This window comes from Anomalospiza imberbis, chromosome 1, assembly GCF_031753505.1.
Source record: "Anomalospiza imberbis isolate Cuckoo-Finch-1a 21T00152 chromosome 1, ASM3175350v1, whole genome shotgun sequence".
NCBI lineage: Eukaryota > Metazoa > Chordata > Aves > Passeriformes > Viduidae > Anomalospiza > Anomalospiza imberbis.
The window spans coordinates 23178509-23205979 of NC_089681.1; the positions used below are offsets into that span (position 1 = coordinate 23178509).

Consider the following 27471-nt stretch of genomic DNA (forward strand, 5'->3'; position numbering starts at 1 on the left):
TCTGATATCAGTCTGAAGACAACAGGATTTCTGGGTCCAGCTAGGATGGAAGCAAATAGAAGGAAGTAGGAAGAAACATTGTACACAATGTGGCACAGATGAAAAAAAGACATATTTACACTTGAAAATGCAAAATACACAATAGAGGAGGAAAAACAATGAAATAACATGACCTTTGTCACTGAGGACAGGAGGCATGGCCCTCTACTATGTAGCAGATTTTATATATGCATTTTAAAAACTTTTAAAAATTGAATATGTATGACTCAAGCAGGAGGACAATGTAGAACAAAAACATCTGCTTGAAAATCCATTTCACATCCTTTACAAGAAACTTGGACCCATTTCTTTCCTAGTAAAACCCTGACATAAGGCCTAAAGAGCCTTTAAATGAAAGCAAGCAATATGAAATTTTTAAATACTTACTAACAGTTGCATGGGAAAGTTTTGTTGTGAGACTGAGAAAGAAGGGCAGAGCTGCTTTTAGTCAAAGGGTTGCATACTCTTCTAGAAAACAACACAATAAACCAAATTAAAAAAATCCAATTAACTACACCAACTCACTATCAGTTTACTAACCTTTGGGTTGAAGTCCTCAACTAATCTATTAAAAATGACCTTGCAACACCTGAACACAAAACAGGGAGTACCTGCTATGATAAAATGACATTTTTTTCCAGTATACCCTTCATGAACTTTTGATGCCACACACTGTTGAAACCAGATTTATATCAGTGAATGGCAAGTTTCATCAGGCAATGATTTGCACTACACTCATGGCTCCATCTTCATCATCCTTCTCTTCAACACCTCCTTTTTAAACTTTAATTTAAAAATTGATCTTTCATTTCATAATTCAGAGCCAGGTCTGATCTTCTTTGTCATTTCTGGTCACACTGTAGGATGTCTTTAAATACCATTCTTATTTCTTGCCAATTCCATTCGATACTTTTGATTTGGAGTGTCGATTCCTCCTTCTAGATGAATGGCTTTCACTGTTGACTGGATGTTTTGGTGGACTATTGTCAGCACCTGCTGAGAAATAAGTATTTGTTTAATACATATATATATTTATTTAGTTGACATTGTCAAGCTCCTATCTGAAAGGCAGTAAGGCTTTTTAGAGCTACAGTGTTAACAGTATGGATTATTTCAGGATAATACAAATTGGTTGATACTTGTACTCCATCTAGTGGCCTACTTTTTTTAAAGCAATTCTTAAAGACTCTCGTATAATTCCTGTAAAGAATCAAAGTTTGCTATAGCAAAGTATAGTGGTGAAACATCTTCCATTTTAAATCATATCAAATAATTATACCTCCCCATTTTTCTTAGTGGCAGATACTACTATCAGAAATTAAGAATTATGTAAGCAAAGTCTTTTAAGGATCTTTTAAGAGTACACCTCTAGATTTCAGTGTTTCAAACGACAGAACATGTTTTATTCTGAGAAAAAAATGGGAGGCAGTGAGCACCAAAACAAGAAATCAAGAACAAAATGTGTAAGAAGCTAAAGCCTGCAATTAATGAAGAAACAGGAAGTTACAAAGAAGCAGTTTTTTGTCAGATTTCTCTAGCATGCATAAATGGGAAAAATATTCTGACTGCAAATCATTTTTCTCCAAAATATAAAAGTCCACAAATTTACTAAACTGAGAATAAACACCCAGAAAAATCATGTATGAAATATAAAGAAGATCTGTTCAGGTGCTTTTCAAGCTTATGATAAATAAGAAATATTTTTAATTTTGCAAACATCTGGAACATAAACTCCGACAGATAACTTCCAGGTGTGAATTTCGGGTATTTGTTCAATAAGCAAGACCACACCAAAAGCCTATGGAGGAGGCAGATAACTGACCTCTAGTGTAGGGAAAAGAAATCAGAAAGAAGCTGCCTTTGCTTAGTGCAGAGAAAGCTGCTTATGACCATCAGGACTGCACTGACAAGGCAAGTGTCAGTAAGAACACAGGCTCCAGGGCCCATTGCTGACTATTTCTTAACAAGCAGAAAAAAAAGTGCAGCAAATCAAACATGCAATGTTCAGAGAGAAAACCTGTTCACAACAGTTATGAAATGCATAATGCCCAAAACTACAGTAACAGCCTGCACTAAAAGCAGAAAAAAATCAATTGACACATTAAAAAAATAAATACATTTCCAAGAATCAGAATTTAAAAGGGAGTAAAGAAAAATAGCTTTGCAGATGGTTTATCTGCATTGGTCTTGCAGAGATGTTAAAACAAGTCCAGCTGAAACTAGGTAAGTTTCTCAAGCCTTATTTTCTAGTGCTGAGCCTTAATTATACCATTTCAGGAATACAGCTACAGAAGTACCAATACCTCTGCTGAATTTAGAATGAAGCCAGGAAGCATCTGGACTGTATGGACTCTCTTCACTTTCTGATAAGGTCTGTAAAAACAAGGACACATGTCATTGGGATGTTGGTGGTTCATATTATCAGTACTCCTCCCATTTGCAACTGGACTTAGAAACTGTAGCAGAAGTCCTCATAAAACATTCACACAGTACTTTGGACTTTTCCCTTTCTAGTTAGAAGGCACCACATAGATCATACAGTAAGAACTCTCCACTTGCCACATGATCTGTTGTGTAACCAAGTATTCTTAATATTCCCCTAGCATTCCACCTGTACAATGGGAACATTAGCTAACCATTCATTCTTGAACGCTTTGCTAAAATTACGGCCTCATTTTGAGTAACTAAGAGGACAGCATTCTTTAGAAACCAGAGTGTAATTTGGGATCTGTCCAAGGCCTTCTGAATTCAAAGTTCTTTCTATTGACTTCAGTTACACTCTAGACCCTCCCCCCCATCCTCATTTATGCTAACTCGGGTAAAGAATTACAAAATCTAGGAGCTTTGGAGTCTTAACTCTGGAATAAAAAAAAAAAAAAACAAAAAAAACAAACTTCTTTTATATAAGTACCTTTTCTCGGTGGCCGTAGTACTCTGCATACCAAACCATACCATATAAACACAGGAAAGTTGTAAAGGCCTAAACAAGAGAGGAGAAGAAAAAGAACAAGAAAAACAATCTGTAAAACTTTTTCCAAATTCCTTGCTGATTCAAGGTCTCAGAGTCCCTGGAGATGCAGCATTTAGACTTTCATGCTCTGATTCTCCCTGCGTCGTTTTTTAGGATGAGTAAGACTCGTGCATCAACTTCAAGCTACACACAGAGCCTGCCACCATGGGGTATGCAGGACAATTCTCAATGGGAGCAGGAAAATACATCCAGATCACCCACAGGAAACACTGCCAGCAGGATTTCTGTCCACACTCTGTACAGTCATCACACAAAGGCAGTTGGTAGGCACTTGTAGGTATATTATCAGGATCCACTAGTCTGGGAGAAAGCCAAATTCTCCTCCTCTCTGCCCCTTGCTTCAGGCTAGGTTACATACTTGGTTTCGTGGTACTCTGATCTGAGAAACAATTCAATACTTTTCTCCTCTAAAGTATCAGGAATAAGATCACCATGCTAAATAAAAGAACAATATATTCTGACTCCCCATAACCTGTTCAAACTGTGTTCCCAATTAGAAGAGAGAAGTATTTATGTGTCAGCCCATTATAAATGCCTTATTTTTCACTGACCATGAAAAATGTGCTTGGCATCAGAGTTACAAGTCTGGCAAGACAAACGTCCATTTACTGTTATAAAATGGGCATTTCATGCTGCATTTGCAGTAATCACACTGAAGTACAGAAAGTTACAGGCTTAGTGAGAATGATTTGCTTGATAAATGAGTGTTGTTTATGTAGTTGTAAGACTTCAGTGTAGCACAACACACATTGCCTATTAACACTATCCATTAACTCCTGTTCATTTCCAGCAGGCACTACAGCAAGCTCCACCAAAGCTAGGCTCAGTCAAACTGACATCATCTCTCATAAAGCATCCTACAACTACTGTCTGTTTCACTGTTAAGCACCAGTAATCTGCTATGTCAAGAAGTGAGAAAATAAGTTATTCTAGTCCCTTCTAAGTAAGTTCTAAGCAATCTAGCATTTGTTTTTACTAGGACATGCATAAGGCTCTTTACCAGCATTGCCCCACAATGATCCCCTGCTGCCAATGTTCCAGAGAGGAAGCTATTTAGATGCTTTCAATACTTTTGTCATACTTTATGTTTCACATAAGAAATTTCACTTACCACACAGAGAAGCCAAAACACAACATACAGTATTTGTGTTTTGGAAAAAAGATCTTGTCCAAACTTTATGCACACAATAGCTTCAAGGAAGGCAATTACCCTGTGGGTAAATGAAAGCACGGGGGAGAGTGATTAAAAACACCAAGGATTTAACTCGCATGTTCGCAATTCAGACCCCAGACTGTCAACTCTAAACAAGCTCTACCCTCTAGTGAGCATACACCTCCCTAACCGCACCATTCTCTGACAGATGTCATTTTCTTTCTGTACTTTTCTCAGCATAAACAGCACACAAAAAATGATTGACTGGCAGTTCAATGTTCCATGGGGCTCAAGGGAACAAGGAGTGTGTGCCAATAGCAGAGAATCTTCAATTGTGCCTACCACTGTGCCTCAGCTCTCACCACATATGAATTTCTTTTCCATGCTGAACACCCAACAGACTCCCTTGATAGATGAACTAGAACTGTGCTTTGTTTATTTCTCTACTAGATGTAAATTTACTACATCTCTAAATTGTCTAGTTTGTTTGCTTCACATGTATTTCCCATATTTTCACATATGAGAAAATTCATATGAAACAACATTTCTAATACTCTGAGAATCCATGCATTTGCTCTGGTTTATCTGTAAACTCAGGTCCACACAACAGCCTCAGAGGATTTGAGGAGAAATGTGAGAGGAAGAAATGCAGTTTTTACTTTCCTCTCTGACATTAAAAGGATCAAAAAAAAGTATCTTCATGTCTCTCCCTGCTACCAGGTGTTTACATATTTTCAGGTTCAAAGCTATGAAGGCTTTTCCATCACTTGTTTATGAATCCAAAGTTTCTATTATCTGCCATGAAAATAAATCTAGCTTGTATAGGTCCTGAAGAGAAAATGATGTATGTTTAACAATACAAGTGTAAAAAAGTGACACTAAAAACCTGCATTAAAAGTGGAGGAAACTGACTCATCTCAATCTGAAGTAAATAATGAAAAACACAATTAAATTTAAAGTGTAACAGTTAGCTTGTTCAACAGAGACTTTAAGGTTGTACATCTGAGCAATGCATGAAAACTCCTCCTCACCTATGTGCAGACAGACTTAACATCACGTCAAGTGTTCCATTCTCCCAAGCTTCACACTGCAGGACACATTCCCTACCAGCACTCTCAATCACCCGTTCACAAAAAATGGCACTACTGCCTTTCAGGGAAAACCCAATTTCCCCCATGAAAGGGTAAGGAAAATGTGTGCTTCACTAAACCACTGGTATTGCAGAGATGGTCCTGGTGCAAGTAATAAATCACAAGTTTCCCTGTATTATTTAATGTGACTTCCAGCATGATGAGTGGGGCCAAAACTTAAAATGTGGCAGTAATACCCAACTGACCAATACACAAATCAATGAGATGCATATTAGCAAAAAATTGAGAGCAGTACTACTCTCTTGAGTCACTAACTATTTTTCTTTCTTGGTTTTATATTATTCTTACTGATCCAGCTGCAGAGTGAAAAATCAGGAAACCAAACTACTGGAGTGGGAAGAGAAAGACCACCATCAGGAAACCAGCATGGGGCTATGATACACTCATTGTTTTATAAATAAAACAATAGGCTATTTTTAGTAAGGACTCAAAAAAAAATACAGCTGTTTGCCCTGAACTTATACATTCTTTCTGTTATTCCTGTCAAGAATACTTGGGTTAAGCACATTTTACATCAGGAAAGCTACTACAGTTGATGAAGTGATAAATCAAGAGAAAGAAGGATACTAACAGCCAAGGGTGTTAGTGTCCTACTCCACAGAACTAAATATGGTAAGTTTTCATTCAAGGAAGATGGTCTTGTAACATACTAACACATTTTCCTTTTTGAAAGGCTTCATTTTAATGAAAATAGTGCAATTTCAGCAGGGCTGTTGCATTGGCCTTGTTCATGCTTTACATAACTTACTGTATCTATCAAGAGTGATGCAATAGTTATATCAAGTTGAAAAGAAACAGTTTTGTACTAATGAAAGGCACTAATTTTAATTATACCCATAGTTAGGCTGCTTAAAATTCCATTTGTGCCTTTATAAGTGTCTTGGTTACCACAGAGATGAATGTTCCATATACTTCTTTTAATTGCTTCAGAAATTATATTCTAGATAGTTACATTACTGGAAGATTTCCTCTTTTTCTGCAATCAACAGCAACTCCAGTGATGCTCTGTCGTTTCTAGCAGATTACAGAAGTAAGCAGTAGGAAGGAGAATACTTATTCCATACACATTTCCCGCTATTAGATCAGACTGTGGGTGAATGTTCTATTGCAGTAGACAATAGAAGCAATCCTGCAGACATATTTGGGTATCTATTTATTGACACACATTACATTAATGTGTTCAGTGAGAGCTTTGGACCGAGGATGATGAGTTCTGTAGTCCTTAACCATTTTCCAGAAGCAACCATGCAAACTCTTCATTTAAAGGTATCCTCTAGGAGAAAAAGAGATTGCAAGGTCTCCATGGCTCGGAGTACACTCACAGAAACAGTGGATAACCACGGCTTGTTTCACTCTCCTCTACTGTGATGCTGCTAACAGCAGCAATGCCCCCCTTGGCAGCCAGGGAAACATTACTCTCACAACCATCAAGCAAAGGCAAGCTGTAGAGGTAAACACTTTTTCCTTCTCATCTGACTGAGAATATGGGCAGAAAGGCCAATGGTGCTTTGAAAGAGCCTAGCTTTATCCAGCAGTTCCCAGTTATTCCTTCTGTTGTCCTTACTCATTCCATCACTTCCCATGTTCTACCTCCAAATTCAGAATTTTCCTTTCCTCTGAACTTGCAAAACCAAAACAAATCAAGGACTGGCTTCATGGGAACTGCCTGTTCCTATGCTGGACCCATCCTCAACACTTGTCCAAGTGCTTCAGGAATGCAGCAAGAAACTTACCCGAACACCCAGCACTGAGTTCCCACCCTCTTGCACTGTGTGTCTGTGAGGTAAGCATAGTATTGCCTGAGAAGGGAAAAAAGAAAATTCTTCAGTGAAGTTGAAAGTCCCCAGAATATTTACATTTAGAAAAAAACTTTGTGTTACAAATATATCTACAGTGAAAATGAAGTGCTGATGGTTAAAATTCACAAGCAATCATTCTGGATGTCTACCAGATGGCTTCAATTCTAGTAGGACAGATTATCACATATATGAAATAGCTTGAAACAACACAGAAAACAATCCTGAGAGCAAGTACTGGGAAAGTACCCAAACTAGTAGGCTAGCAACATTTGTCTCCTGCCTCTCCACTGAGTTTCCAATTCTTATAGGCAAACTGCAGCAGTTTCAAAAGAATTAGAGAATCCCTCATTTTTTTCCACAGTTCGTCTTTTATTTATGAACAACCACATTTTCTTGAGAAATGTGGGCTTGAATCTTGAAAGAATATGGCTATTCCATGGCCCGTTTGAATGGTCTAACCACTGGCATGTTTTCCTCTCAACAACAGTAGAATTTTTCACTTTTTTGAAAACAGTATGGAGACCATTCTGCTCTGCTCTCTGTACTCCAGAAATTTAAGTTTAGAGAGGGGAATTCCAAAGAAGTGGAATCAAAGTTCCTGTTCTCAGTTTCTGATTTCCACTGACAGATGTGAAAGACAAGTGTTATTACTCCAACAATACAAGGGCTGCTAAAGAATAAAGACTTCTACAGGTGTGCAAGTGCTACAAAGGAAAAAATAACCTTACAAATTCACCTATACAAGAGCTCACATCATGTTTTGGGTGATTTATTTAATAGCATGAAATCACTGCACATAACTTAAGACAGTATTTGAGGAATGAACCAATTCATGGCTGCCATTTAACTGTCCAAGGTAACATCACTTTGGACATGAACAGGGAATTCTCTGCTTCTAATTTCAGATCTGTGTGCATTCTGTCTACCTCCAACTATGTAATGGGGAAAAAAAATAAAATTAAGGGACTTTGCTAACAAGGTAAAATCACATGCATGACAAAAAGCAGATTCATACAGCTCTTAATGCTGCATATATACTGTTCTGTTCTCACAATAAGCTACTGCTCAATCACAATCAGGAGCTGTTAGAAAAACCAACAGCTCTGTTTTTCCTCATCTACACTTTTGGGAGCACCTGACTCATTAACCTGAATACTTTCACATGCAGTCCTCAAGGATAACATATGCAGCTAACTCCCAAAACAGGGAGATGCTACACAAACAGGAGAAGGAGCAGACTGGCTCTGCATCCCTATGGCAACACAGTTGTTATGTACATTTTACCTCATTAGTTTATTTGTCAGGAAATACATTTTATTGACAAGAGATGATTGTTTTGCATTTCATGGTGGCAAAAGCATATATTTTGTGAAATGTGCCATACTTATTCACAAACTATATGTAGTTCTTGGATGCCTAGAAGTTAAGCTACTTTAAACTGAAAAAAAAAACATTGAAGCAAAAAAATTACCTTACAGTGGGTGCTGTAATGATTCCTATGAAGAGAATTCTCCCCCAGCTTAAAGGGTGGCTTGCTTGGAACACAAAGATATGTTTCAAAAAGAATGTGTTCAACTCAGTTAGCTAGATCAAAAAAAAAGCTAGTTAATAGTGTTCAACTTACGTAACTCCTAATGAGTTAGTACAGAAAACGTGCAAAGACTAATATGGAAACTAAAACATAAGGAATTCTTTTTCTGTCTTTTGCTAGGACAAGCAAGTAATATACTAGTAAAACAAAAAAAATTCTCCCCCAGAAATCTCTGTCAAAGTATTTGCTCTCTTTCCCAAAACTCATTAAGGGACCAGACACTAATTCACCCTGTAGAGGCGTTCTGATAGCTTGCATATCCTAAATCAATTACAAATGACCAAGGCAATTTTGGGAGAGAAGCAGAAGAGATCATATATTTTAAAAAAACCCCAAACGTCAAACAACTATATAAAATATTTATGAGTTTCCTTTAAAACACTAAATTAAGATTTTTTTTTCAATTACAAACGTTTTAGTTTTCAGTTTTTAAAGCATTTGTGACACATTATAGTCTTGCTGGATCAATGACAGTATTCTGAGTATCACTGATCCATTCAACAGTCAATGGGAAAGGAAAAAAATCCAAGCAAAGCAAAACAAACAAATAAATAAACACCTCCGCACATAAACTAAATAAATAATCCCCTGCCACATCAACACAACAAAACCAAAATAAATTCAATTTCCACCACTCAAAACCCACTGTCTAGCAGTTTTTATATCTGTGTCAATTGCAAAAAGCCAATACAGCTATCTGTAACATTTGGCTTTTTCCAAAGATTCTGTAATTACACTCCTGAACTACCACATAACTCCCATGGAAGTGCCCTTTCAAATTCCACATTACCAATTCATTTAACTGTGTACTTCAGTAACAGACATACATTCCATCAGAATATTTTTTAGTCCAACAGAGCCAACAAGTAATTGAGCTGATGGCAGCTTTGATTTCACAGAATTTATTTCTTACCTGCCAAATAATCATGAAAAGGTAGACTCCAGCCACTCTCTGAAATGAAGACTTTGGGTCAAACCAGCGGACATAGGTCCAGCTGGCTGGGGTGAACTGTAATACAGCTCTTTTGATTTTCCCTGTTGTTGTGTGAATGTCCCTGGAAAAAAATAATGGCTGGAGTAAATACAAGGAATATGCCAGAAGGAAAAAACAAGAAAGCAATAGCCCTGTTACTGATGCTTCTGAGGAACAATCACTTTTTTTGAGCAACAGCAGAGATCTTCTCAGACACAACTATGTACCAGGCAAGGGGGAATTCAGAAAAATAATCTATTAAGCATTTCAGTCAAGGTGCATAGTCTCCTACACAAGTCTTCTCTATCCTCAGTCAATAACTCAGTAACTAACTACAAAACACATTTAGCATTCTCTTCACAAAGAAACGAGGACAGCAATTCTGCAACTTCCTTGGAAAATCTAGAGGTTATTTCTTCCTAGTTTATGCTGCCACTGCTCTTACCCCAAACATTCCTTGTTATAGAGCTCACTGACTTCAATCCTTCAAGAATCTGTCAGATACATTACTCATTATTTGTATCAGGGACTGCCTCCACAGGTTTAATAATACTACACCTCCAGCACACATAAGCCCTGCTGTTCTGATGTCAGATGTATGTGGACCTCCTAGAGAGGTGTGATAACACTGTTTAAAGTTGGAAAGCATTTAAATTCCATTTTGAAAGGGGATTTTAATGCAGGCTCATCTGATGTGTTACTGATTCTTGCTTTTCATAATATTTATTCAGATGAGCAACAGCATCCAAAGGACACAGAATCTAAGAAATACTCAGTGCTTCCTCTTCTGAAGCAAGACTAGCAGGACTAGAAGCCAGTTTTCACCTTTGGCCCTTCTGGATCAAAAAAAAAAACCCAAAAAAACCTCAGATTTGATACTTCCAATATTGGTGTTCTTCTAGGCTGGAGAAAGCTTAGATTAGGGAGAATCTTGTAAACTTTAAGATCTGTATTTATTAAATGGAAAAAAAAAGAAACTAAAAGGGCACAAGCAAAAGCTTCTCATTCTCATGAAGCAGCACCTTCATGTTAAAGGTCAGAAAAATCTACTCATGCATTTAAAAGAACATGAGGAAAAATTATTCCACAAAGACAGTAAAGACTAGTTGTGCCATAGATAGTCTGCTATTTAAACTTTCAGTGAACTCTCTAAAAACAGAAAGAGCATCAACTCTGATAGAAATGCAGGACAACTGAATTCAGTCTAAAGGCTGGATGGTTCTTAGAGTAATTAACAAATCTGTGAGTAAAAAAAGAAAGCAGTACAGAAATTCACACAAGGTACACATTTGGAAGTCAAGATCTGAGTTCCTTTCCACCTCTCAAGGCAATTCACTGCACTTGACCCTGTTTTACCTACACCACTGGTAATGTGCAGATAACCATGCTTGCTACCAGCTAGCAGGGAAGAAGGCAGGAGAGGGGCAAAAAGCTATGGAAGAAACCATCTGGACAGCTAGGAACTGACATGCTAGGCTATGAGCTGTTGCCCTTTTGCACAACAAATGCCTCTTTGTTTTACGATTACTCTATTTCTTTTAGAAGGTCAGCAATGAGGTAAGGCAATTCACAGCACAGGTACATCAGCCCCATGCCCCTGCTGCAGTTACAGCTAGTGCTGACAGATTGCCACACTAATGCATCACCAAGGTGAGCCCAAATCGAGTTCAAAAACGTGTGATGAGAAAATAATCACAATTGGTTTTGCTCCCTGACTTCCTCAAAGTTTTATGTATACAAAATAAACTGAAAATGCAAATAGCTTTACTATTTTTTATTGTCCATTGGCATCAATGCTTGTAACTTAAAATTGCAAAGGAAAATCATATATACACATTTACAAACATATGCTGTACAAGAACATTACTATAACATTGATATTTAACATTGAAAATAAAATTACAGCACTGTTAGCCCAGGCAGATCCTATGCTATTTTTACACATGCAAAACAATGTTTATCAAGATTTAATTTAGACCTACTTGAAGCTTGCCCAGTGATAGGTCCTCATCTCCAAGAAACGACAAACTACCATGCCCAACCAGATGCCACCCCCGTTACAAAGCAGGATGTCCAAAATGACTTGATCCCACCAGCATTCAGCAAAATTAGGCAGAAGGTGCATGAAGAAGAGCTATAGAATACAGTAAAAAGATTCTGAGTGAGTAACAGCACAGAGTTAATATAAATTCACTTTTCAAGTACACATTCAAAAATCAGCATTTCAGTACACAGCATACTTCAAGGGCATGAGCCACAGCCACTGAAATTTGATGGACATCCTTCCATTAACTTCAGAAGTCCTTGAACAGAACCCCACAATGCATCAGAAAGTTCCTTCTCACTGCTTCCTGTTGAGGCTATGCTGTAAATAAGGACACCACGCAGCGGTTGGCCTCTCAAAGATGATACACGATACATTAATAGAAATGTATGAAACAAGCAGAACTACTGCGTTTCTTGCATGAAATAAGGTGGTTTGTGCTTTAAAAAAGAAAATTAAGAGAATCTTTGTTTTGTTTTTGCTGAATAGTTTTAACTAGTATGTTTTCTAAACCAGCAACAAGATGCAGCAAGTAAAATGGATGCATTTATAAAAGCTGTCAGTACTAAAGCATGGTGGTGTTCAGGACACAGAACTTCTTTATTTGAAAATTCTATTTTCAGGAAATTTAGTGACTGTAAAAAAATTAAGAGTTCAACAACATTTCAGATAACATTTCAGCAAGCTTTGCTGCTATACTTAACACAGAATGGCTCAAGAAGTTAAGAGGACATTCCACTCTATTGATGCAGTGAGGGGAACAACTGGCCAAAGTTAAGGCAAGATATAAATATATTTTACCAAGAGCTAGAAACGGATTCCCTGCCTCTCTTTCTCCTTTAAGAAAAATAATTTTATTCTTTTATTCTATGAGAAAAATCACTACAATCCAAAAAACAGACTGTAACAGAAAGTTACCTATGGATAGGAAATCAAGACAGCCATGTGTTAAGCAGTCCCTCTGCAATACTCAAGGAGATAATTAACAAAATACATAGCAAACTAAAGAATGTACCTCCACAAAAACAGTGCAATTCTTGTCAGTTAATGTATGTACACTGTGACTGTGGAAGATTATTGGTATGATTTTGTAATAAAGTATCTCTTGTTCAGAGATGCAAGCATAAAGTACTGAAAAAAATCAGATTTGAGAAAAGGAACAAGAATGTTTTCTGTATACAACAGGAATGAATGCTGGCTCATTTAGAGTGCATTACAGTGACTAATACTGGCAATGACAATTCCTGTGAAAACTCTTGCAAAAGTGTATCAAAAGCAGTTGTTTTTCTTTGACAAAGCTATGTTGTGGATTTCAACCTTTACAAGACAGTAAATTTGAGTTTTTCTTCAGGACTCAAGTGATACAGTGTTGTTCATTGTCCTGCTAAAGTTTCCCTTTCATATTTTTAATTAATTTAGCCTGAGAGGGGTGATAGCCTACAAATGTCAGTCCAGGCAAAGACACCAGAAGTTACATATAATGAGGCAGCAAAACCCAGAGCACAGGTGTTAGCCTGACAGCCTCTAAGGCTCTCTAGCTGCTTTCTCACAATGAGAGACCAAGGTCTGCCTGCTTCCCAACTTTAATCTGACAGTATGGAGCATGAGCCAAGTTTCCCATTTCAGAAGAAGGAGTTGGCTGAAATCCGTGAAATACTAATAGGAAATACTCAGCTAAATCCCTATATAACTGCCCTGGTAACTCCTGGAGGTTTCTAATTGCTCTCCTGAATGATCTAATTTATCAAAAATCCATTTAAGTAGTGATAACATATCTGTGTTTTGAACCTTGTCCAACACATTATCTGTTCCAATAATCTGCCTTCCAAGAGGAATACTTGACACCTGATGTTGTGTCAAATTGAAGATGAGGGTTGTGTGATAAACAATAAGAGTATGAGTGAAAAAAATCCAAATACATTATTTTCCAGAGGGAAAAAAATAGTATAGTAACTAGCTGAGGTGTTTTCTGTGAATGGGTACTTGTGAAATCCCAATCTTGAGCAATTTCAAAATCACTTAGAAAACACAGTATCCTTCAATGCCACAGAACAAAAACACATTTTGAAGAGGAACTCACAGCACCAGGATTTTCAAACCCAAAATTTAATTTTAGACGAGTAAATCTTTATCTCTGTTTCTAAATTACAAATGCTTTGTCAGATAAGCCAAGCCTTCACAAGACAGCAAGCTTTACAGAAAACTGGTTTAAAGACTAAGTTCAGGTGTTTACATCAAGAAGATCCCTCAACTCCGTTTCACTTGTACATTATGCATGACTATACACAATGCGTGATATTGTTGTATGTGAGGTACAGGGACCAAGAGAGTAGATCACAGATATTGTAAGGTGAAAAATGAGAACTGTTGCTCTGAATCATGAAATATGTGAAGTAGAAAAAGTAGCATGATCCCCGTAACAGCAGAAAATAAATTATGAATGGCACGAATAGGCTGAGCTAGACTTCCTTTCTATTCAAGCAAGTAACAAATCACTTACATAAAACCCAGCCTGCTGTTATCTGTTCATTCAGCTGCATCAATTACTCAGCATCTGGTTTGTAAGACTTAAAATGTAAACCCATACTGAGAAGTAGAGAGCCATCCTTCTAGCAACATTCACTTTTCCCCAAAGAACAATTCACATCTCTTACCTTTGCTGATAATTAAGATAAAAGTGGCCTACCTCAGTGAGCTCCCAGGTGATGCTAATAGTCCAGCAGAGCCCATAGCTGCGGATCAGCAAAGCCTTCATAGCCCAGCCCCAGAAATGTCCAAAAGCAAATATATCAAAGTGGCTGAGGATTCTCTCCCAGGTGATAACATGACAGTTCACTGCATACTCCTGTTATGAAAAGAAAAAAACTCACAACAAAATTACTCCATCAACACACAACTTCAGAAAGAAGAAACACCTTTCCATCCAGTGCATCCAGCCTGGAATTACAAGGTATTAAAATTAGCATTATTTCATTTTCTTATCCTTCTAAATTGTTGCAGAAAACTTCCAGTATTAAGACTCAGTGCCATCACAGTATAGCTTTCATTTAAAGGGAAATAGAATGGACCTTGGTGCCTGAAGAAGCATGTATTTCCTAAGTGACAGAGAAGCAACAAAAACAATAAAATCCATAACAATAAAACCAGCAAACAATACTCCAGAAAATACTTATTCGCCTTTCTTTGGAGTCCTGATTTGAAATAACCACCTTTCTCCACATTCATGCTGTCTGGTATTCAGATGTGGCTCATTAGTGGCTAATCCTCCTCAGTTTCTGATGTAATGTTATTTATGTCAAAGTTTACTTGAGTATCTTTTGTGTCTTATTTTCCTCATGAAAGCAATTTCCCAGAACCCAGAATGTCATATTGGGGACATTCAGTCACAGGCTTGGATTGAAAAAAAATTTAGGGGAAGATCAAAGGGAACTGGCAAACGTTTTTTCACAGATGAGCAGCAGATTCCTTAAGAATACTACTTAATATTCTAGTCACCAGTGACAAAAGAATCGGGTTCTCAAAACATGTTGTACAGCAAGTGCTAGAAATCACTGCCCAACAAGAAAAAAAAATGTATGCCATCAGAAGGCTGCAATTGTGGGCTGTTGTCTCATTGCTGGGCACAAACTGAACTATTCCTAACGGGAAACACACATTTAAAAAAATCTCTGCTCTTCAATCCTCCTAAAATACACATTGCCACCTGCAGGTGACAACTCAGCACTGCTCAGTGCTGTTGAATCAAGAATTCTCCTTCAGGCCAGAACTATTGCTAATCCTGCGCAAATGAACACTAATCAAGTTGAAGATGAGATAGCAGAGAAAGACTTAAATCCTGGCCACCACAAAGAGAAGAATGCACAATTTCATATAACTCCATCTATCAGCAGGCAGCTAAGTCCCACTGTGAGATGATAGAGCTGTGTAGGTTACTGTAAGTAACCCTTACTGCTGGTGTTTCTTGTGCATGCCTGTGCTGCTGGTCAGAGAAAGGTGCACCACCTGTTCTAAGGATGGTAAACCTGCACCTTTAGTGCACCAAGAGAACAGACACTGGCTCCTTTGCCAGCATGAGCAGCACAGAATACACCACAGAAGGTGCAGGCTCCTTGCTACACCACGATACCTATGATGAGTGAACACAGTGAGACTACTCCAAAAGTAAGGGTTTTTCCATAGCTCTTGTTTTTTTGCTTTTATTTTTACTGGGGCTTTTTCCTCTCTATCTCATTTTTCCAGCTGCAGTTCTGCCAGCCACACAGTGAAATATATTGAACTTTTTTTTATATCCAAGCAACTTTGCTAGTCCTGTGCAACTGACCAAGCTGCAGCCTTCATTACAGCTGCACTTTAAAAATTTACTCCAACTTTAAATGACAATATCTGGATTGCAAAGCAGACCAGGCCAAGTTTCCAATGACTGCTACAGTCAGGGAATCTGCTGTACTGTGGCTCTGTGCCAGTAGCAATACTAGTCCTCCCCTAGTTAGAATCTATTTCTAATTTAAATGACAAGAGAGCCAGGTGAAATCTGACAAACCAACAGACTCCTTGTTTCAGCACCCCTTTGTTGCTCAGCAACACCACTGACACCAGTGCTGGGGCTCCATTTAGCCATGTGTCCTCCCCCCATCCTAAGGGCAGGCTGCCCTCACCTCTCCACCAGCACAGGAGGTTCCTTGCAGAACCCAAAGTCATGGCCCAGAGTTGCACAGCACATGCTGCTGACAGGCTGAGGTGCAATACCTGAAGCATGCATTTTTCCAGGCAAGGAGCCTGCACGCAGCCCTCACTATCAATCAACTAACAAGAGCTTACTGCACTGTAAAGATTTCCATTCCCCCATGTGCTACAGGGCACGAGTTAGCAGCCACTGCTGATGAGGTGCTGTGCAGTGGTTTGCATAAGCAGTAAGTTGCCACGTGTGAAAGACAACCGGTCAATTTCCCTACTCATGAGGCATGAGCCCTATAAAAGCACCTAGTATATGACAGGTGACCATGGTGGACAGATGCACAAACCCAAGGTGAAGGGAGCATGTTGGTCAGATGGTGAGGAGTAATTTGATGTGATAGTGAGGAGGGCAATTGGCAATTCTTGTCTCCCCATGCAGCCTCCTCTTCTGCTTGGTGCCCAACTGCTCATACTGTGTTCTGCTTGCCTTCCTGCATAACTCACACCCTTCTCCCAGGCCTCCTTTTACAACCTCACCTCTCTGTGTTCATGTCCTCACCTGAAGGGAAATGTTCTCCATATGGAAAACTCTTTGCAAGCTGCTCAGTGAGCAGAAGAACAAGCCTGGCTTTCTATGCCACTCAAGGTTATGGTCTATGGAAATAATTTCCCAATGGCAACAGCATCAGTGCTCAGTTGCTGACTGACTGGAAGGGAGCAGAGTCCTGCAGTTGCCATACAAACACGTACTCAACAAGCTCCATAGCACAATGGTAATGTACTAAGCTCAGAGCAACAAGAGGAGACCAAAGTTCTTTGAGTGCAGCACTGTGGCATCAAAAACCCTGATCTGGGAGGCATACCATACAGGCTTCATTTAGATACTACCTTGCTAAGTCTATTTTCAGTATCCACGTTCATATCTATTACCAAAAAGAATCCAAAGCCACCCCACTGCAAACATATATCATATTCCAAATTGCACACTCATCCGAACACCTACATTAGGAAAAGAAAGCTTACTGAGAAGACAGTTTTTCACACCAGCTGTTTTCAATGTAAATAAATTGTCATTGACACAAAGGACTTGTTGACTCTGTCAAGTATAGGCACAAACTTGCACTGCTCATGCCAACAAATTCAGATTTATCCATTCCCACTCATATAAAACACGCCTAGAGTGTGTACATTAAAGTATCATGGATACCTACCATAATATCTGCTTCCCTTGTAGCATAGCGAAGATTAGGGTCCAGCCAGTACATCACTGCTTTTACCTGCTCAAAGTTGAGGAAGAGCAAGAACACCAGGAACAGAAAATAGAGCACACTGAGACCTGAAAAAAGACTCAGTTTTAAAATCATGTTCACTCACAAAACTGCTTGGAACACAGAGTCCAAAAAGCTGCTTTCAAACAGTTGTTCTACAAGTGAATTTCTATATGCAGCGTCTACATACAGAAAAGCTGAAGAGACACCAGTCAGATGGCAATGTCTGAGCACTCAGCCCTTCATATCCTCTCCTGTGACAAGTGATACAATACCTGCTCAACTGCATGAACCCAATCCAAACAGAATCAGTCTAACCAATTTAGACATGTGTAGTACAAGGCTGTGATCAAGAGATACATTAGGATCCAGGACTGCATTATCTCTGTCCCTTTGCTTTAAGTATTCTTAGTCTCATTAATGTAAGTCCGTAAGGCTTTACACAGATTTCAACATAAAGATCAATTTAATAATGCCACCTGGCTATTTTGAGCTGTGCTGGTAATGAAGAGTAATTATAAACTAATACATGTCTTAATTACTTTTGTGAGCTAGAGAATTTGCTGCTTGAACCTTTTAAAGATAAATATGATTATTTATTTTCACACCACTCAAAATTATGAAACACAATTGCATTTAGGAATACCATTTCTCTCCTCCAGTCTGAATAAGGATTTTTTTTTTTTTAAAAAGGAAAACTTCTTAGAAGTTGAGTCCTAGGTGTAGCTCTGCGGGTAGATGAAGCTTTTGCTGGGACCATATCTTTACATTATTCACAAGCTCCCAGATATCCAAGACCACATTTGGAGGAGGCATACAAACACTATTTCCAGAGCCTCAAATGTACTTGTATCCTGCAGCAATGTCACGGAAGGCAGAAAGATTAATGTGAATAAAATCACATTAATTTAATGGATGCACCATTTAAAATAAACTGCAGCAATTCTAAAAAGGCCTTTTAAACTACAACCAGGACTCGCATGCTGATAGCCCCCAGTGTACACCAGAAAGCAACTTTGCTCACAGACACACACATGCACAGGAAGTATCTATATGGTCCTGTGCAGTCCCTCCCAGAAACACGAGGGCAACAGATGTCACCCTGCTAAAGGAAGCACAGCCTGCAGGCCAGGGTGCATCTGGAAATGTTGAGGATGCACCAGTCCTGCCCTTCATCTACCAAAGGGGTCTGAGAACTCAAACACAGCTAAATGAACCACACCAGAAGAAGCAAAATTACACAGGGGAAAATGTTGCTCCTAATTTTGCATGTAGCCTTTTACCAAAAGTACAGGGGTCAAGCTCTGACAGTATCAATGTTCAGAATGACCTTTCACTCTACATGTGGTGAAACTTGAAGTGAGCAGTAGGACCTGTGTTCCCCAAACTTCCCAAGAAGCAGGTTTGTTTAATGAGTACTGTCTAATCAGCAGTATCCTCTCAATGTCAACAGCCGAGTAATCAGCTACTTTGGGAACCTACTTATTTTTAGATATAAGGTGGCAGGAGAGAGGAACATTCAGTCTGCCTAAAAAATAATCAAATGTGCAGTCTAGCATATGCTCTGCGAACCCTGAATTATCTGAAAATAAAATTCCTCATGATTTTGCTGTGTAATTCAGATGCTTAAGGAGCAGGATTTCACTTGTTAGTTTTGTAGCTAGCAGAATTATTTTTCGAACTATGAATGCAACTGATATTTACAGGTACTTTTAATGAAAAAAGTTAAGAATATGAATATATACATGTCAAGAATATTAATAAATGTTAACCTATGCTATGATACAATTTAATAAATGTATGAAATAACAGCATACTTCGCCAACAATAAAAAAAAACAACTACTCAACTGTGTTTAGAAGTCAGACAGTATAGACAGTAGCTGGGGTCAGAAGAGCTGACAGTAGGAAAGGTGTGGGGGAAGGACATGGGGAAGCACAAAACAGGGTTAAAACAGAGTATCAGAATGAACGATCCCTTTTTTGTGATGTCATTTACACCATCCTGACATCGAGTAACTACAGTGATATTCCCAAACACAACTAAGAACAGATTATAAGCAACTGCTCAGGAGTAGGAGGAAAGTAACAGTCACACAATGTTGATGCATAATTATGCTTCATGACAATTCCATTTATCAGAAAGTTAAAAAGGCAGGTCCTGCAAAATCACTGCAAAAGTTGGAAACACAAACTTACCAAAAACCATCCTCCACAGAGCAGGGTGAGGACGTGTAAAGGGTCCTACAGACAGCAAACAAAAAGCGTATTAGGAGACAGTCAGTAAAAACCACAAAATTTATTTTTGAATATATCGTATATGACTACTTGGTATGAGCATGGATCAGTTTTTCATCAAATTATGTAACACACCTGAAAGTTGGAGCTCCATTATGTTAAAAAAAAAAAAACAAACCAAAAAAACGAGCAGATTTCAGAGTGGAAAAAGGAGACTGCTAGTTGGTAACATGAAGACAATTTTTCACTGTTTTTATGGAGTCATGTCCAGAACAGTAGCATGCTGTTTGTTCCACAGACACCACATCTCAGGTGTCACCTGAGGATGTCCTGACCTGGTTTCCAGACTGTAGCTTGCTCCCAGTTAAGACATCCCATACAAATTTGTCTGTGTTAACAAAAAAACATGGTGCTTATCCTTCAGACCAACATGAAATGTTACCGAACAGGCCTCCTGAAATTTCCAAACTGAGCATCATATATAGCTGACAAGAAGGAAGACACCTGTGCTCTTTACGGGTGTCAAATTATTTACTTTAGAGCCAGGGATGAAACTGATTTATTAGACTAGAAACCTCTCAGCTAATGTGAATAGCAGAGAAGGTGAAACTGGAAAACATCTAAAGATGAATCATACATTTAGGTAGCAAGAAGTGGCTCAACAAATATTTTCAGCACACACTGCAGACCACTCTTTCACCACTGTATGCATAAAGCTCCTTTTTCTCTGACATTCAGTTTTTCACACAGCACTTTGTGAAAAGTGTGCATATAGGATATGGGAAAACACATCCAATTCTGCAGTACAAAGCTGCTGTTTTTCCTGAATACTTCCAACTGTGAGACAGTTTAGACTTGACCCAAGAATCACGATTTTGCTGACAGTAAGTAAAAATTTAAAAATCAAAACAGACAAACCAGGTATAAGCATTTTTCCCACAGAATTAAGTGACACACAAATGTTCTTACATTTGTACACTTTCTGCCTCTCACACTACCACCAAAACTTTTGCCCAACTTTAACTTCTACTGAGCTACTGTGGTTTTACACTGTGAATGCAACTTAAACCATTTCTATCACTATCTTCTGGTAAGGTGTTGTGTCTGAGAATCTTTAGAACTATACTTTGTTGAAACACACTGAGGCAAAGTCCTCCTAAACATTATTTAAGGGTCTGTTAGCATCATTACTTAAAATCTGAGCTGCAACTCCACAGCTGCAAATAGGACACTGATTTTGAGAACTTGACTTCCTTCTTATATACAGACTATAAATAACAAGCTATAAATAACACTTATCTCTGCTCAGTATGACTACAACCCATTTTTAGACTGTTCTTTAATATAAAAGAATTCAAATGAGTAAAGTAAAAATACACTGAAAACTGGCATTTAAATAGAAGTCAAAGTAAATATAATGGCAATAAAGAGAAACTCACATTTAAAAAATATGAAGTACAAGCTGTATAAACCTTACTCACCATTAGGAAAAGCTAGAACACTGATGATTAGAAAGAAGAAAATCACAGAGAGGATACCCCTCCAAATATTATCCTCTGGTACAGAATCATCCCTAAAGAGACAGACAACACAGTATTAAAGTACATTATAAGGATGAAGTCAAAAGGCTCTCATGATATATTATTTAAATAAAGAATACATGGAAATTAAATACAAGAAATATGCATGCCGATTATGTAACAAGTTAAGACAGTAGTTGCACAGAATTATTTTCACACTACACTTCTGGGTGTCTCCTTCTTACAAGGTTAAATATTTAGTAAACACATGCAAGCCATTAGCATTATTAGAAATGAGTGTAGAAGCAATGACCAAATTTAACATAAAGTGAAAAAATCTTCCTGTTTTAATACTTATAGAAACATCATCAAATTACTTTTACACAGCAACTTTTACACCTAATCTAAAACCTCTGGAAGCCTGGATGCAATTCCTAGGTTTCCCTCTGCTGTTTTGGTGCTACTTGCAATACCCTTCACTTCCCTTTGCCTATCCTCAACATCAAATGCCTGAGATGAGGGCAGAAATAATTATTACAATTAGTCTTTAGAAATAATGCATGTACAGCTTAGAATCTGTAACAGAGAGACAGCACAACTTAAAAGACCCAATGAAAAATATCAATTTGCTTTTAGATCTATTACGCCAAAACTCAGAATACAGCATCATGCATTAGTTGTGCTACTGTTACATTATAGCCAGAAGAGACACCTAAGAATTCAGTCTGGAATGCTGAGGCAAACTTGACAGAGCCTTTTCTTTTTGGGCAGGTGGAATATGGTAGCCAGATTAACAAAATAACCCTCACCTAACTTTTCTTTTCTTTCCCAGCAGACAGTTTCTGGGATACTTCAGTAATACAAACAAACAAACTTCAGACTATCATAGTATAAACAGCGAATATTTCATAATATATCACCCACTACAACTAAAGTCAAAGTTTTACTATCTGGGTAATTAGCATGTGCTTAGGATCAGTTTATTAATTTGAGTATATTTCTTTATTTATTGACAGTACAATAACAAAAGAATTCCTAGAAAACTTCAAAGGTATTAAGCTCTTCCTGGAAGAGCATCAGTCACATTTCTGGATGGTTCAGTAAAGAATCCATGACAGCATAAATGCTCTCCACATTAGATACTTGATGCAGTTAGAAAATATTTCTCACTTAGACAAATTATTTTTCTTTTCCTCAAAACAGCTCCCCAGCAGGCTTTCATCACTGTGAACCATTTAAGCACTGTGTTAGTTTAATGTATGGAAGGAAAAAGTGCATTAAACACAAATGGTTTCTCTGCAGGCCTTAGGGCCATAGCATTTTTTTTTAACCAGCAGAGTTCAGCTTTACGAGTCATTTTCCAGCAGCCATGCTGCACAGGCTGACACTTTATACCAACTATAAACTCCAAGTCCCAGAGCTTAACTCTGGCTCCCTTAGCAATCCCAAGACCTTATGCCATCCAGTGCACTTCCCAGCCAGAGCCTCCAGCTCTGATGCTTCAGACAGCAAAACCATATCCCTCTTTTAACACATGTAAATAACACACTGGAACATTCTGTCATGGCTGCCACCAAGAGGATGAACTATTTTGTTTTTTTAGATAGAACAAATAACTACAGTTGCATCACATCAATTCATCATGGCCAACAAAGCAGTGAAAGACATTGTGATCACATCACTTAACTGCTGCACCAGGTGAGAAGAAAGGTCCTCACCTTTGCATATCAGGATTCTGAGTACTACTCAGCTTCAAAAAAGCTCTCCTAGTCATGTTGGCATCACTTCCCCTCAAAACCAACAAAGATGTATGCAGTGTTAAACTGCAATTCATTCCAAGTGAGTGGCAAGGCATTTTATTTTGGCTTGCAGATACATTTCACAAGGAACAGACATCCAGTCTTCTTGCCAGAAGCAGGTAAGAACAGGTGTGAGCAAGAAACTTGCTGCTGTGCACTAGCTGGTATAAGAATTATAGTGTTTACCTGGAAGAACTATTTTGGGGAATGCCAAAGGGAAAGATGCAATCATAACAAGCTGCAATTGGGAAAATGTGCAAAATCATCTCCTCACATAGCCCAAGAATTGTTGACTCTGATTTTGAAATACAAGCATTTATACAGCAAAAGCAAGGTTTCTAATGATTACATGGAAGGACAGATGAAAATTCTCTCAATTTTAACTCACTTTATAAGGGCACTTTTCAATTGTGTGGCTTTTTAGAGAAGAAATTTAAAAAAACAAAGTGCATAAAAACTGCATAATCTTTATCCCTCTTGTGTTGTTCTCCAGAGCATTACATTACAAAAATGTCAATGAGTGAGTTATTACATCACAAAAAAAAAAAAAAATAGCTAGGACACTATATTTGGAATGTGGGAGAAAGAGGAAAAACATATTCCATAAATTCAGCCAAACCTAAAAACACAATAATCCAGTTTAATCAAGCCCATTCATCAAGGGACATGGAAGACAAAAGCCCTACATCCTACAGGTCTTACTCCTGCTTCCACAAAACCCAGCAGCTTCCTACTAGAAGCCACTAGTCTGTCACCCTTCTCAGTCCTATGGTTATGTCCCACAAAATATCCCCTCCAGGACTCACTCTTGCTGGTTGCTTCTGGGTTCAGAGAGGGCCACACACCTCTGTCTAGGGTGGAAGAGGACAGGGAAAGCGAGAGCCACTCCCCACCTCTGCCGCAAGGCACAGGATGGAAGCAGAGGAGCCTGTGTCTGGCTCATTCAGCAGGAAACAACCAAGGAAGCTGCAGCCATTGTCAGAAGCACTAGAAGAATGTGCTTTAAAGACCAGAATACCCTCTATTCCCCACGTTAACACAGAAAAATTAAAAACACATTTCTTTTGGACTACTGTTATTAATATTATTATCATCACCATACCTGAAGATTAATGCTATCTGAAGTTCAGTTTCACCCTTATCAGTCAGCTCAAAGACAGTAGCAGCTACTCTCAGTGATCCTAAGGAGGACTTCATGTTATGTATGGCTTGCTACACACAAGGCAAAAGCCTTTTCTAAGTTTCCCAGATCCCTTCACATAATTCTGACACAAAGCAATTACAGAAGAGACAAGAATTTAAGGAACACAGAATTTCCTCTATTATGGTGAAGTTCCTGAAAAAATAAAATTTTACTTCACAACATCAGCATGAATCTATCATAGAAAATTCCCTACTAAACAAACTGCCTAGGAGAGCTACGGAACAACTGACAGCACAGGGGAAGCAAAGAATCCCTTGTGACACCTTACAGGGAAGTCTACAGTGCCCTGTGCCCAGGAAGTGGGAAAATGAACTTAAACATCACCTTATTGCATGAGTCAGTGTAGACTCAATGCAATAAGCTGATAGAAAGGAGCACAGACTGTAAAAGCATCTCCTCTTCCCCAGTTTCTCAAAGAGTGTATATGGTTTGGATAGTGTCCCAAACGAGGCCCAGAGGCAGCACTCTGATATCACTCAGGAGATCTATGAAACTCCTGCAATAGTTGAAAATAGCAGAAGGAGGAGAGGCGAGAAAGTAAAATCAGAGTACCTTCTACAACCTGAGGAGAAACAGAGAAGAGTTAAAGAGAATTCAACTGGTATTTAAACACAGGATGTGAAGCAGAGATAGACAGAGGGAAGAAAATGAAACCGAAGAAGTCAGAAAGACAGCAAAACAAATGGAAAGACAAATCAGCAATCCTCTTGGAAAAATGCAAACAAACATCCCAGAAGTGAAACTATTTTATTTGGGCCTAGAAGACTCCAAAGTCCTGAAATTTCTTCTTAGCTCGTCCTCTGCTTGAAAGAACTAATGGCAAAATTCCTTCCCCAAAGGTGAGCAATCCATTAATCCTCCAGAATGACATTGTGATGAGAATCTCTTAGTGACTCAGAAGTTTGACCTAAATTAGCCCTTCAGGGAGAAAAGTGATCAAGCAAGGGATGAGGAGCACTTGTAACAAAGGTCTGTAATTAAACATTGTAGCACAGAAATACGTCTCTGATTTTGGAATTAAGAAGGCATCCAAGTAGAACAAGGGATGTAATCACCAAAAGTATCTCCCTTGCGGCCATATGCATGTTGAAACAAGAAAAGGCACACCTCAGACCATCTGCAGTTACACTATTTTACTTTTCCTTATGCTCCTATCTGAACTCAAGCCAGGCTTGGTCATTATTTCACAGCTGATGAAAACTATACATTTGGATTCTTAGAATAAGACAAGATTAGACACTGAACTGTGTATCAGGCTTAGTGACAAATAATAATCGTCTTACATCAAATGGAGAGTTGTCATGAATTAATGTTTTAAGGTCACTTTCAAGGGGACGATTCATCGCCATCAGAGTTTAATCCACAAGACCACTGAAATCCGTGACTGTGTACATACAATGCCACAGAAGTTTAAATGAGCCTAAAACAAACTGCACTACCTAGCCAAAACCTCTCAGGAATCACTGCCTACATGCTACACAATTTAGTCCACAGGATTATGCAATCATCTTCACATCCAGTAGGAGGCAATAAAAAGTATACACAACTTCAAAAAAAACATGCAAGATACTCCTCAGACTACACTGCTATACCCCTTGTTTTCAAGCAAGGTTCCCGAAAAACCTGTCCATGCCTGGCAGTATCGCCATCAGTGACTGCAGGGGTGATGCCCGAAGAGCCCTCCCTTCCTGCGGTGCGCAAAGGATGTGGCTAAGCCCACCTGTGCCAGGGCCTGAGCCAACCCGAGACTGGCCACACACAGCGTGGGGTACAGAAGCGGTGCCACAGAACAGTCACTGGCGTCCACTGCACGCTCGGGAAATCATCTACATGAGTCATGTCACTGCGGGGCTGCTCGATAGCCTAATAAAGCCCATTTTTGGCAACTTCTTGAAACACACGTTTTAGTAAAGACTTTAGCAGAGATCCTCAAAACGATTAACAAGTTCCCAGGAAACGCAGTGGGGATGATAACCGCTCTGGAAAGGAGGGGAGGATGCCCGCTCTCCAGCACGGGCCTGCCGAGCAGGGGCGCGGGCGCCCGGCGGTGCAGCACCCGCCCGGGGAGCGCACCGCAGGCCCGGCCCGGTCCGGCGGGTGCCGCGCTGCCCCTGCTCGCCCCGGAGCCGAGCACCGACCCTGCCCATTCCCTGCCCGGGAACCCCCTGCGCCCCGGGGCTGCCGGCACCAGGGGCGGGGCTGCGGCGGCCGCGCACCTGGTGAAGGCGAAGGCCATGAGGCTGAGGATGGTGAAGCTGAGGAGGGTGATGGTGTGCGGGCGGTAGAAGAACTCCAGCGTGATGTCCTCCACCTGCTGCTCGTTGATCATGCGGAAGTGCAGGCGGTAGTTTACGTCGTCCTTGCTCAGGGTCCGGCTCCCCACGCACGACGCCATCTCGCCCCCTCTCTCCCCTCGTCTCAGCGCGGCTGTGGTTGCGCGGGGCGGGGCGGCACGGCCCGAACCAGCCCGGCCGCCCGGCCGCCCGCGCTGCGTCCCGCCGAGCGCAGCCGAGCGGGGCAGCGCCGCGCCCGCCGCGCCGAGGGGCGGAGCTCGCCCTGCCGCGGCCACGGGGCCCGGGAGGGCGAGACCAACGGAGCGCGGGAGGGGGGGGAGGCGGGGCCACATCGCCCCTGTAGAACACGCGGAGGGAAGGACACTGCTGCCTGCTCCCCACCCGTTTCCTCCCGAGTGGTCTCGCCCGGGCCGGGCCGGGCCGGGCCGGAGAGCGGGGCGCACACGTGGGCCGTGCCGCGCCGTGCCGCGCCACGCAGGTGAGGCGCGGGTGGCTCCCGCTGCTACCGGGTCGGGCAGCACTGCCCCCTCTCCCGCAGGGTGCACGTAGTGGCCGCCGGCGTAGGGAGCCCTGCGAGGGGAGGGTGGCGGGCGCGGCCCGACTCAGGCTCCCCGCCCTATGGAGGGTGTGCGGTGGCGGCTTTACGCAGAGAGTCCCGTTCCCCTGGGAGGCTTTAGGTCCTGGCTGGGCTTCC

The 27471-nt window shown here is 40.0% G+C and overlaps 1 protein-coding gene across 2 annotated transcripts; it reads right to left on the reverse strand.

The window, feature by feature from the left end:
- Positions 1-814: 814 nt before the first annotated feature.
- PTDSS1 (phosphatidylserine synthase 1) lies at positions 815-27020 on the reverse strand. 2 transcript variants are annotated; one of them, XM_068184402.1, is made up of 13 exons: positions 26700-27020; positions 21442-21533; positions 19922-19966; positions 17667-17791; positions 14468-14626; positions 11720-11871; positions 9678-9819; positions 8645-8757; positions 7108-7173; positions 4182-4281; positions 2951-3019; positions 2343-2412; positions 815-1032 (listed from the first exon to the last, which is right to left on the reverse strand). In XM_068184402.1, the coding sequence occupies exons 1-13, from the start codon at positions 26876-26878 to the stop codon at positions 923-925; spliced, it is 1422 nt and encodes a 473-aa protein (XP_068040503.1). In that variant the 5' UTR covers positions 26879-27020; the 3' UTR covers positions 815-922. The 2 variants fall into 2 exon arrangements, with proteins under 2 accessions (XP_068040503.1, XP_068040495.1); XM_068184394.1 differs by having other exon boundaries at positions 815-1035.
- Positions 27021-27471: the final 451 nt, after the last annotated feature.